This window comes from Arctopsyche grandis, chromosome 10, assembly GCF_051622035.1.
Source record: "Arctopsyche grandis isolate Sample6627 chromosome 10, ASM5162203v2, whole genome shotgun sequence".
Lineage (NCBI taxonomy): Eukaryota > Metazoa > Arthropoda > Insecta > Trichoptera > Hydropsychidae > Arctopsyche > Arctopsyche grandis.
This window is the reverse complement of record NC_135364.1, coordinates 20,318,887-20,331,877: the sequence shown is the minus strand read 5'-3', so window position 1 is coordinate 20,331,877 and position 12,991 is coordinate 20,318,887. Positions and strand designations below refer to the sequence as shown.

Below are 12,991 nucleotides of genomic sequence, written 5' to 3'. Positions count from 1 at the left end.
TGTGGGCTTCTTTTCACATTTGCACTATAATGGTTTCAATTTGCTTCATAAATTTCTTCATCGTATCGTCTTGGATTTAAAAATTTTATTTTGTTTTCAAGAATATGCTTTTCTTTATACATATGTACGCACGAATGTGTGATAGGCTTTTTAAAATATAATTTAAAGCATGAGATTGTCATAAATATTTTGATAATTTTCACCCTGTCCTGTCCCCCTAGAGAATGTGATGTTGGAGACATTGAATAGAATTTTTTAATTAGTCATCATTATCTTAAAATTCATTTCATCTGTTGAAAAATGTACTTTTTTGAAATATAATATAAAGAGAAATTATATTTGTTAATTAGAGAATTTAAAAAAAATGACAATATTGGGAAGAGGAATTGTACTAACATTTCGTAAGCTTTCTTTTATAACGACATTGGCATCTTAACTTTATCTAATTGTCTTGCTTTCACAGTGCTCACAATTTAGCGGCTTGATTTTACAAAAGCATAATTGTGCACTCATTAAATGAACACATTGTTTTCTTTTGGTTTATTTTGTGAATTATTTTTTTTCATTTCTATTTTTACACAACAACCAATTTTCTATATGATTTTAATTTTTTTATTTTTATCCTTGAACTATTTCAGTGGAGGCAAAGTGAGGTTTTGGAACCTCAACCATTCGAGAATATCAAGTGCTACAGAGAGCTGACAATTACAGTCGTCAAACTTCAGAAGAGCTAATGAGTGTTATCCTTCTTACCTTAATAGACGTTTTAAGTTTTCAGTATGTAAATAGGATTTTCTTCACAGACATATATGACCAATATCAATTTTTAGAATGGAAATTGTGATAATGTATTTTACTAAAACTATATAAGCAGCTAAAAAGATGTGATTAGGGTTAGTATGCTTTCATTTCTGTTGTAGCCTGGAGACGCCGATCAGATGATTATTAAGTTGCAATTCAATCAGTTGCAACATGTGATCTTTACCAAATATATTTATCTACTTATTTAGTTGTTACAAAAATTAGAGCTTAACATTAAAATTGAAATCAATTATATGGTGGCATGATTTTTAATGAATGTTGAATATATCATTTGATTATAAACTTAATCGACTGTGTGATAGTGTCGGAGGAATTGAGGAACTAGTCTGAGATGAAACTTTATACCGCTAATTTAATCATTCTGAAAATTATGAAAAATTTTAATTTTCATGAAATAATTTTTAGATTTTTCTTTCATAGAATTGCAATACAAATGTATATGTAATATACATACATACATATATAATTGAAATTCATATATTTTTCTAGTGACACATGACGATTCTTATTTAAAGTACATATTCATATTTTTAATAGTTGAAAAGTTAATACGATTTTAATCTTACATATATAAACGAAAAGTAATTTTTTTTAACGATAAGTGTAATCTTAGATGGAATGTTGAAAATGTATTGTTGATCTGTTGAAAATATATTCATTAAAATATTATTAAATTTTGACAAGTAATGAATTGTATCTGTAATCAATTAACTTATTTTATTTTGTACCTGAATTATTGACACACATAGTTCATATGTATATTACTTATGTTGTGGCGTTTGTCCGATTTGAATTGTCCATCCAATTGTGTATTTAACACAGTCGTTCATAAGAATTTTATACTCACTATTATACATACATTTGTATGTAGTATGTTGATTTTATGTCCTTTAACTATGTATGTAGAACAGTGATTTTGATCAAGTTTAGCAAATTCTAAGCACTATCTTGATAGATAAATTCATAATAGATTATTAAATATCAGAGATCTGAATATGAATCTTATCCGAAAATAATTCGAATTTGTAGAATAGAGAATTAAACTTTGTTTTTTACTTCATTTTTAGCAATATTTGCAAGAGATCTGTTTGATCTGTGGCTTATTTGGCCTGATGCGTTTATTTCGTTATGTGTAATTAAAACTGTATTTGAATCCAAAATATATTAAAAAAAAAAACATATTCTCATTTGTTTATTTTTTTGTGAATTTTATTCACTCTTGAATCTTTTTACAATAACATAAGTATATGTATTGTAGTAACATTCATACATATTAGGATGAATCAACTATGTAATATTGTTGTTATTCGTTTCAATAATATCATATGCGATATTTCATTAGGTTTTATTAAAAAAATATAATACAACATGTAATCACAGTACATTTGTAATAAATAAATAGCATAAACGTCCAAAATTGTTAAAAAAAACTTAACATAGGTTTAACTTGATAATATTGTAGTATTTTGAAGTGTTGGCGACATGCATTTTTATTCAATTGATTGTGTACATCTCTTTTGGAGCTAAAAATTTTACATAATTTTAATTTACAAATTTTTCATTTATATTTCGTATTCATCCAAAGTATATTTGTATTCTGTTAAAAAAAGAAAACCACCGTTAATTAATCGTGGTTGGTCAGATAATATTGCCTCCATTTTTCATCATAATTTTGATGGTTTTGTATTATACGTACATATATACTAGTCAATAATTTTATTGAAGATTATTTTTATATTATACATATGTGGTTATTAAATTCATTTGTAAATTAGCATTTATTTTTTTTACTTTATTGTACACATTTTGATTCTTAATTTTGTTATCATTCATTTGATGTAAAAGTGAATTTTTCTAAATATGTTGATAGTTTGTGTCAATATGCTTTATCAGCGTGAAAAAAAAGGATATTTTAGATGCACGCCGGCATTGCATTTTACACTTTCTACCCGCAACCTTGACTGACTAATTTTTTTGTTCAATGCAAATCATTATTGTATTTCTGTTTAGTCACATGAATAAATTGTAATTTATTAATCCAAGTCTTTTATTTAATTAAGAACCCTAAAATAAATGATTTTATTGTCATTATACCTGTTGTATATACTACACATATGTACGATACACTGGCCAATTATGTATAAAGAAGAACGAACAGATTTGTATTTTTCTTAGGTTGTGGCTATTTGCAGGTACTATATCTGCGACAGGCGCAAAGTCTTCTGCGCATGCGCGTGAACTTATAATCCGTTTATAATTTCTTACATTTAATGTATTCTAGACTTGTTTAATCAATCGTTCATTATAACATGAGGCAAATAAATTTCGCACGCTATTATAATAGATTTATATCATTTAGCTAGTTCGCGGCTTGTACTTGTATGTAGGTATTATACGTTGTATATGATAATAATTTTCTAACAATTAATAATATTAACTAATTTGGATTATATTTTTTACTCTACGTCACTTTACGAGTTCGAACAAAATTTTAAGAGGTTTAAAACAAAATTTTAACATTAAACACGCTGACAGTGACAGGTCACGCACATGTGCAGAAGGCTTTGCGTCTATCGCAGATACAGTACCTGCAAATAGCCAATAATTCGCAGATATAGTACCTGCAAATAGCCAATAATTTGCAGATGTAGTACCTGCAAATAGCCACAACCTTTTTTATTTGACATGCATACGTACATAAAATATCTTCGCTTTCCAGCATTTTACTTCCTCCAAATATTTTTTACATTTCTGTGTTTACGAGAGAAAAACAACTATTTAAAGAATTGCTATTTGAGATCTGGTTTTAAATGTTATAAATTTTCAGTAGCCTTACGCATCGAATGCTGATTTTACTTATGCAATTGTACTCAATTAAATGGTTGCGTCAACCTTGAAATCGCATGATGAATGTTAATTCTGCACTCGTTATTTGCATTCCTTATAGGAGCTTTGTGAACCATCACATGTGTCATTCCTTCAGTACAATAATTTTTCATTACCACAGCTTTTTTGATTGTAAAATCGTGACATGATCACCGTATCTGAGAAATGGTACACAATATTTCTTCTTACTATCACGCACTTATGTAAATAAATAAATGTAGCAGTTTAATTAATGTAGGACCAAGTACAAAATGTATTCAATTTATATTTTCAAGGCTGTCTTCCATTTAATTTTCATCGATCCATAAATCGAGGTGTCCTCATTTATTTTCAGTACTACATTAAAGTGTCAGACTTTGTACCAATTAATTTTTAATTTTTGCGACACGAAATCAAACAAATGACAATTAAATTTTCAAATAAAATATTAAAAACAAAAAAACGTCTATAGAAAAGATTCATTCGCTTTGAAAAAGATTTGCATTGTGCATATTGAACACATTTCTTTCGCAAAATAATATTGACACATCATTTTAATAGGCTTCGCCGTGCGGGGCCTTTGAGGACATTGCATAACCTTTTCCAAAACTTTTAGAATATATAAATCGGATTTCAAATATATTACATAGCATCACAATATTTTTTGAGTAGTTTCATATGAAATTCAGGTGAATTTAAATATTTTTACGTTTTAAAATGTAATCAATTTTCATTACCAGATTTCTCCCTTGTAATTTTATATTGTGATGTCAAACAAAAATGTTATATTATGTTGCCATTTTGTATCGTTTTTACTAGCCGTGATTTGTTGTTTCTTTTTTAAAAACATTTCATTTACATAATAAGTTTAAAATGCTTTGAAACGTATTTTCATACTAAGAAGTAAACAAGTATGTGCTTTAAATATCGGGATGCAATATATACAATCCATCTTTTGCTATACAATTTATTTTTGCCATTTAAGATTTTTTTATAGTTTTCGATGAAATGAAATGCAAAGTCAAAAATATATAAGTACAAGCGCAGAGATATATACGTACATATATATAAATAAACTAACGAAAAAACTTGTTAATAATTTATCAGGCATTATTAATTTCATAACATTAACCAGTTTTAATTTTTGTCTAAACAAAAATGAAGGTTATCAGCTATTTTTCTTATTGTCATCTAATTTTATCACGATACTAGTGGTTTTATCCGACTTCGCTCGGTATTTGTAATATATGTAAACCGCTTAAACATGACTAATCTAATAGTAAATATTTTATTAAATTTATTTGAACAGTTTTATTTTATATAAATTTATTTGAATACTCATTTGTTTTTTTTTATTAAATTGACTGTCACGAACAAACAAACACATATACATACTAAGTTTCTTTCGAAATTATATGTATACCAGAATCCGGCGGCCCCCTGGTGCCTTCGCCCTCGGTGCCTTCACCCCCGGTGCCTCTCGAGACTTCGCCCCCTTGGCCTTCACCCCCTGGACCTTCGCCCCCGGGTCATTCGAATCCTTTGAATCGAAAAAAAAAATCGAATGTGTTGTTTATGAACCAACCAACCAATGTTACAAATATGCATACATATATATGTACAAAGTCTCTTTCGAAATTATATATTAAATTTTGTTTTAGATGTAAATACATACAGGGCCGGCGTAATTTTATTTTAGATATAAATACATACATAATTTGTATATAAAATTATTATTTTGAATAAAAACACCAATATTTTTTTTACTACCGCCATCTATGTATAAAATTAATGACTACCAACTGTCACCGAGATTAAAAAGGTTCGGACTTGAAAAGCTTCTTAAACGATATTTTATCTCTATCGTAATGGCGGAGGATCCATTTACTTATATTGATGACCAAAATGAGCAATATGGCAAAGTATGAAAACGATCGGATAAGAGGCAAACTCTTTCCTTAATTGTAATCTTAAGTGAAATGTAAAGGAGGTATGTAATAATAAAAAGGCGCCAACCTGGCTCAAAAATTTTTACATTTTGTGAAAAAAAAGTGGAAATTTTAAATGAAACGAGATTTGCGCACCGCGCCATCTATACGTTAGAGAGGTAGAAGGAGCAAATTAAAAAACGAAAAAAAGCTACATAATTTGTGGGATGGTCGCGAGAATGAAATTATAATCGACAAGCGGTATGGTGCTGAGAGTGTATCTGAACAGGATGAAATATCTGAACGAGAATTAGACATTTCAACAAATGCAGTGGAGATTACAGACTGCAGTAATTTTGATAATATAATCAAATTGAAACTATAGTTTGATGTCCTGCGGCAGGATTTTGCTAAAATGAAAGTCGAACGAAAACTTTTTTTGTTTGTAAAAAACATACAAGAAAAATTTGACGCGTCGGCCCTGCATACATACATATATTATTTTTGTAGTATTTACATCTGCATAATAAATAACAGTGTATAACTGCACGTGTAAGTAAACAGTGTTGATCTGACACGTTCTCCTTGTTCTCGTAGTGAATGAGAACAGTGATCAAGTTCTCTAAAGATAGTACAATTAATTGATTTAATACAACATTCGTATACTGTTCTCATTAAATACAGAAAAATGTAGATGGCGAACATTTATTGATGTTAACATACGTACGATCCAAAAATATCATACAATTCTAATGGTTTAATTGTTAACACGATTGCAATTTGAGTTTGAAATTCGGCTCTTTGTTATACATCCATAATTTTAACTGTCAAATATAATCGAACTAAATAAAAGAGTTGAAATAAATAATATCCCAAATGCATATATGCATTGTTATGTCTTCTCTACCTTTCATTTTGTTTCAACACGAATGTCAAAAGTATTACGCAAAATTATTTACGATAGAAATTTCACAGGTCAATCATTTTTCAAAATGAGTTGTTATTTGCAGTTTTTTTATTATAAAAGGCAAGCTCACAATTTGGGCAAATATGTAAATCAAAGCTCATTGTTCACTTCGTAAATAGGGCAACCTTTCCATCGTGGATCCTTTCACCATCATATCCATCAACACCTCCAAATAAACATTCACATCCAACACAGATACATACATATGTACATATGTATGTATATACATACATATGAACATATGAAAGGATTTTCCCAAGACAACTATGGAGAGCGAAACATCTCTATGTATAATCTCGCTACTCAGGAATAACTCGCACGACTACTGAGACATACATACATATGTATGTATGTATAATCAGTGGCGTAACTAGAAAAATTGGGCCTGTATGCAAATGTTAACAAAAGACCGCCCTTTTTCTATTTGAAAACCCGGCCCCTAAATCTAAAAGGCCCGCATGTACCGCATGCCCGTGCGGGGTGACCGTCACCGCACCGAATGTTAAAAAGTCGAAAATGTTCGTTTACCATGCATACCTATGAAAAACGGTTAGTATACATATCAGTGGCGTGCGGTAAAAGTCTCTCTCGCCCCGTCGTACATCCTCACTTAATTTGCGCGAGCAGGATACAACAGGAACAAGAGGAACAGGATTTTCCACCCGTATTCTGCGCGCGCACATTAAACAAGGCTATATGACAAAAAGAGAGATAATTTCACCGCATGCCACTGATATATATTATATATACATAGCATAGTTTACCATGCACCCTTTTTTTTTATCTTTCGACTTAAGATCTTTCGATTTTCGATCTTTGCCTTCCGATATTTGCGTTTTCGGGCTTTTCACTTTCGGTCCCGTTTTATTATTGTAATCCAATTTTTTCTAAATTTTCGATTAATTTTGATATTTTGAAATATAATTTCCGAAACAGTCCAATTTTCATAAAAAATCATAAATTTTCCAATCGTTATAATATGATCATCAAACTACTTAATACAATTTAAAATAGAAAGCAATTAATTCTTTCGTTACGATAAGAGTGTTTCATCTATTAATGTGGAATCTTTTTAATATCACTGTAATTAAATTATTAATAAAAAATCTTAAAGAACATATTGTGATTAATCGTATTGTGATAGCCATTGTTGACACTGCAGATTGCAGTATGAATTAATGGTATCTTGGTGGGTGTACATACTTATAAAACGAGTCATCGAGAATCGAGTTCTCAGTAGTTGGTCGAGAGCTCCATTGACCGACAGAGAAATTGAAAATGAGAGTTATACCATTTCTGCTGATCGGTGCTTGCGCAATCGTTCAATGTGTCGTAATCCGTGAGTATCGAGTCGTACTCATTCGATCGAATTCATTTCGATCAGTTACGTTTCAGATTGCAGTTCATGTTGTTATAAATTCGGTGATTATCGACAGTTCAAATATTTTGTATCAGTTTTAGTGTTTTAACATATTTATTCTTTGGTGGTTGTACGTGTGAACATATTGTAGTAGATATGGTTTTACTTTTGGGTAGAATGGTTTTGAAATTGTGTTAATTAGGCCATGGAAAAAAACGTGTATGTGCATATTTCGATATTTTTATTACTTCATCAATACCAGTATTGTTTGTACATGGTTTAACTTTTGGGTGTGATACATACATACATATATACATATTGTTATATATGCATGTACGTATAACTCGTCGCTTTCAATCATTAAAGTTTAACTTAACTAAAAGATACAAAATCTCACACTTAAAATTTATTTTACAATATGAAGTTTAACCTTTTCCACTGGTTTTTTCCCAAAAACCAATCAGCAGCTCTTTTATTTGAATTTAGACGTTTTAAATGAGATAAAAATAAGATTTTTGGTTCGTTTTCTTTAGGACGTACTACCTGAAATTCGTGTGACTACTACCGACGGAATTTATTTTGGTACACTTTGCTTAAAAATTTTTGCTTTATTGCACTTAAACAAATTAATAGGAATACGTATGCTCTCGATATGTTTTATATCCATCATTTCTATCTATTTCATACAAACAATAGTGTGTTATATAGGTAATAGAAACAAAAATATGATTATAATTCCTTTGTACAGTTTCTTTCTAATTATATTGTCACATTTTTTCCGAAAGACAGACGCCTTCTTTAAATTGATAACGTAGTCTTAAATAAATTATGTACTTACATTTCTGTCGAAATTTTAATAATGAATCAAATTAAGGTAAATTCGATATTATTCTTATTAGAATATTTAGGTTTATAAACATTTTGGTCAGTTTTATATATGTCAGTGGTGCATCCAGGTCTCTATAGAGGGGGAGGGATTTTTGTTTGCCTGTGGTGTATACTTTTTCTTTCATAATTATTTAACTCACCGAAAAAGAGGAATATTTTATTTTCGAAATTCTAAAATAAGTCCCCCCGCCCCTTCAAAAATGGTCCAGGATTATTGTTTTCCCATTGTGTCTCACAGTGCCTTTCTCCAGTTCACTTTTGACGGTCCTGAGTGCATCTAGGATTTTATTTGTGCGTGAGGGAGAGGGCGACAAAAAAATACAATATGTTTTTTAAAAGACAATAAAATTCACTGTGACTATAGATGAAGTTTTGTGATAATGAAAACATTCGCGGTTTCTTGCGCTGTTGAGCATATGTTGCCCAAGTAAATAATAATTTGTACATTTGTTTGCTATACACAGGGTCGTAGTGTGGGGTGGGCAGGGGGCAGCACATTTTACAATCAATTTTTATATAAAATGCAGACGATCGCTACAAGGAGGGGGGCGCCATTCGCCCTACCTATTTACGAAAATGATAATATTCTCCTTTTAATTTAATTGAATATTTTGAATTTGAATTCATTTGTTGCGCGTATTAAATGAGAATAAGGTAATTTTGATATTTTACTTAATGAACGTGTTTGAAAATAGTATAATAAAAAAAAGATTAAATACCCTAACTATCCTAGCTACGATAGGATCTGACTATACAGAATACAATTCAATAGTGTTTATTATTGAATAATTAATGGACAAATGGTATATCTTCTACATATGTTGGTCAAATAATCGTATATAATAATTGTCTATTGCGTGCGTGCGTGTGAATGTTCGCTTACATGCTTCGTCTCTCTTTCTCCCCTTGGAATCGATTATTGTGGAAAGAGACAGAGCATTATGAGTGTGCGCAAAGTACTCACTTGTCATGCTCCGTCTCTGTTTCTCCCTTTGGAATCGATTATCGTGGAAAGAGACGGAGCATTATGAGTGTGCACAAAGTACTCACTTGCCATGCTCCGTCTCTGTTTCTCCCCTTGGAATCGTATGTCGTGGAAAGAGACGCGGCATATCACTTCGTTCACATGATCAGCCGACAAGAACAAAATAATTGTTTTAAAAAAATTAATTAAAACCGTTGATCCGAATTGCGATATTTTACCAAGTGCACAATTATGTGCACACAGGCCACTAGTAATTAATAAATCTATAATATTTTCGGTAACTTCCTGCATGTTCAATACCTTTCTGGAATCTATTGCAAAACGTACGATACAAACATAATTTCTATTCTATACATTAATATGTATGTACACATGTACAAGTGCATATACATATGTACATATACTTATTATCAGAGAAATGTAATATTAATAGAAGTGGCTTTAGGTGTTATATTGTCGTCAAGTGACATTCTGTCCACGGACAGATCTAAATAATTTTAGCATCAGTCGTATTTGATGCTTGCTGCTCGACGTGTCCGATAGAAACCTCTCTGTTTGTTTATATTACTTGCAAGATGGGCAAGCATCGGTGAAAATAGCCCAATACATTCAAAAACACACAATAAACAACATGGGATACATTTTTATAAGTAAATTGATCCGATTGTATTCCGTGCGATGTAGCGAATTTATAGAGAAGTACCGCGTAAAATTGACAACAATTATTTATTCGCAAGGGCCCCTCTACTATTATTACATCTTTCTGCTTATTATAGATAATCCATGCCTTAATTTGATGCATGAAATATAAAATGAATCAAGAAGTTTAGATTTTAATGGTTCTCATTGTAATTTTCATTTGTTTTAATCATTTTTATTCATTTTTTTACTTTATTTTTTTAATTCTGGAAATTTAATTTACTAGATTTTTGAAGATTCCTATATACATTCAATTTTAAGTAAATTGACGTACACACTACAAATATGCTTCTGCACAAGTAGGTATGCATCAAAAGGTAGACAATATCGATCGCATACAATTCGCCCCAGCTGTGTCATATCTTCAGCCGTATTCCCCAAGACCGTGTGGCCTAATGGATAAGGCGTCGGACTTCGGATCCGAAGATTGCAGGTTCGAGTCCTGTCACGGTCGAAATATCCTTTTTATATATTTTCTTTTTCAAACAAAATAATTTTGACTGTAACACACGTTAATTGTTTGCGCAACCTTCCAACGCTTAAACACCATCTTCGCCAATCAATTCATATTTTAAAATTAATTTTGAAGGTCATCTACATACAATAATCATAATTATTATATATGTATATGTATATACAGTCAACATTCGGCCTTCCACAAAAGGGTCAATGATTTCAATTAATACTAGATATATTTTATATACATATATGTATGTTTGTTTGTCTTATACTTCACATATTCGCTCTTTTTGCCAGTACGTAACTTTCTCTTTCATTGATAAATTTATTTTTTTCGATTATTATACGTATTATGTACACTGATGTAACATTTTACCGGAAAGAATTGAACAAAATTATTGATGTTTCCGTTGCGTGACGTAATAATACCAACTGTGTTAACATATTTTAGTCATATAATTTGTACATTTCTTTTTTAAGAAAGTCCATTTTGTTTTTTTTCCCTTTTTTAGGTATTTATTAAGTTGGCTGATAGTGTAACATGCTTAAGTAATAAATTTTAAGTTAAAGAACGCTAAAAATGAATTATATGCGCAAACTGAGTTTGAGAAATCATATGTATTTCCAGAATTATTAACTTCAAATTAATATTTCTCGTGATTTATGTATTTGATTTTACATTTATAGATGACAAGCTTAAAATATGCAACAGAGACGACCCAGAATTGAACGATTGTATCAAAGACGCGATGCAGTTCGCTTTGAAGGAATTGGCTAGTGGATTGCCAGAACTTGGAATCCAATCTTTGGATCCGCATGTCGAAAAAGAGATGAAAATCGAATATAAACGCAATCAGGTAGAGTATAAAATACCGTATTTATTAGTTTCAAATAATTTTCAATCATTTATTTAGTGATTTTTTTTAATAACATAATTTGAAATATGATAAACCAATTAATTCTAACGTACATACGTATTTTATATAATAGATTACAGCGAAGGCTTTCTTGAAAGATATTACAGCGCACGGTTTGTCAAACGCTATAGTGCACAATGTAAGGTAATAAATACATCAGTATAAATAAACATATATCCGTTTTATTTAAGTTAATTTTTTTATTTAATATATAGAGCTAATTTGCAAGACGATTTTATGGAAATAGAAGCTGATATGTCGAATAAAGGAATAGTAGTAGAAGGTTATTTTCGCGGAGAAGGCCGTCTCAATGCCATCGTATTCAACACGAAAGGCTTCTATAATAACACGATGTGTGAGTAATTATTATATTTAATTAATAACAAAGTTGTTAACATACTCGTAATTGAGGAAGGATTATATTCAAGATAAACAAACATATTATATACAATTTTAGCCGATTTGACGTGGACGTGGAAAATATCTGCCGAGCCAGAAGTCAAGAACGGAAAAACTTACATGCGGGTGAAAAAGTTTTTCATGAGACCGGAAGTCGGAGGAATGATAGTCAATTTGCCTGTTATCTTCGAAGACAATCCTCAGCTGAGTATGTTGAAATGAGCTAAATTTTTTTTCCTTCTAATGTTTAAAATTTAATACATTTAATAACGTTGAAATTGAATTTCAGATAAAATTGCCAAAGATTTCGCTCAAAACTATTGGAGATTAATCTACCATGAGCTCTTGCCAGTCATCGAGCAAACTTGGGATAAAATAGGAAGAAAAGTTTGTAATAAAATCTTTTTGAAAGTACCATATGATGAAATATTCCCTACTTCAGCATAATCTATGAATAATTTGTGCTGTGTGTGTGTTTATAAATAAAAGACAATAAGAATTTCGTTGATACGTTGTTGGATAATGTCATTGTAAACTTGTGTAGAAATCTGCATATGAATGTAAGTAAATAGTATTTATATATGCTGTCGAAAATCAGATATTATCCATTTGATGGTTCATTATAGTCAAGAGTACGTGTGTTGGCGTTCCCGATATGCATATGCATTCCCGATATTACATGGATAAAATTTTTGAATTTTT

At 30.4% G+C, this 12,991-nt stretch overlaps 2 protein-coding genes and 1 non-coding gene across 3 annotated transcripts in view; all 3 read left to right on the top strand.

Annotated features, from left to right (window-relative positions):
* Positions 1-2,852, top strand: part of Klp31E (kinesin-like protein 31E) — a 53,529-nt gene extending 50,677 nt beyond the window's left edge. The window contains exon 25 of the mRNA XM_077440216.1: positions 639-2,852. Coding sequence (XP_077296342.1) covers positions 639-702 — 64 coding nt within the window. The 3' untranslated portion in view covers positions 703-2,852. The remainder of the gene's footprint in view (positions 1-638) is intronic.
* Positions 2,853-7,827: 4,975 nt separating this feature from the next.
* Positions 7,828-12,736, top strand: LOC143918359 (putative beta-carotene-binding protein). Its single transcript, XM_077440221.1, has 6 exons — positions 7,828-7,921; positions 11,661-11,830; positions 11,964-12,034; positions 12,106-12,245; positions 12,348-12,497; positions 12,579-12,736. Exons 1-6 carry the CDS (start codon positions 7,861-7,863, stop codon positions 12,734-12,736), a joined length of 750 nt encoding a protein of 249 aa, XP_077296347.1. The 5' UTR covers positions 7,828-7,860.
* TRNAR-UCG (transfer RNA arginine (anticodon UCG)) lies at positions 10,896-10,968 on the top strand. Its single transcript has one exon. It is a non-coding gene; the product is annotated as a tRNA-Arg (tRNA).
* Positions 12,737-12,991: the final 255 nt, after the last annotated feature.

What these genes read in the sequence shown, in the direction of transcription:
- LOC143918359 (XM_077440221.1), top strand. Translation starts at nt 7,861, where the DNA reads ATGAGAGTTATACCATTTCTGCTGATCGGTGCTTGCGCAATCGTTCAA. An exon ending in CGTTCAATGTGTCGTAATCC is followed by an intron (nt 7,922 to 11,660) that starts GTGAGTATCGAG and finishes TTACATTTATAG; the next exon opens with ATGACAAGCTTAAAATATGC. An exon ending in TCGAATATAAACGCAATCAG is followed by an intron (nt 11,831 to 11,963) that starts GTAGAGTATAAA and finishes TTTATATAATAG; the next exon opens with ATTACAGCGAAGGCTTTCTT.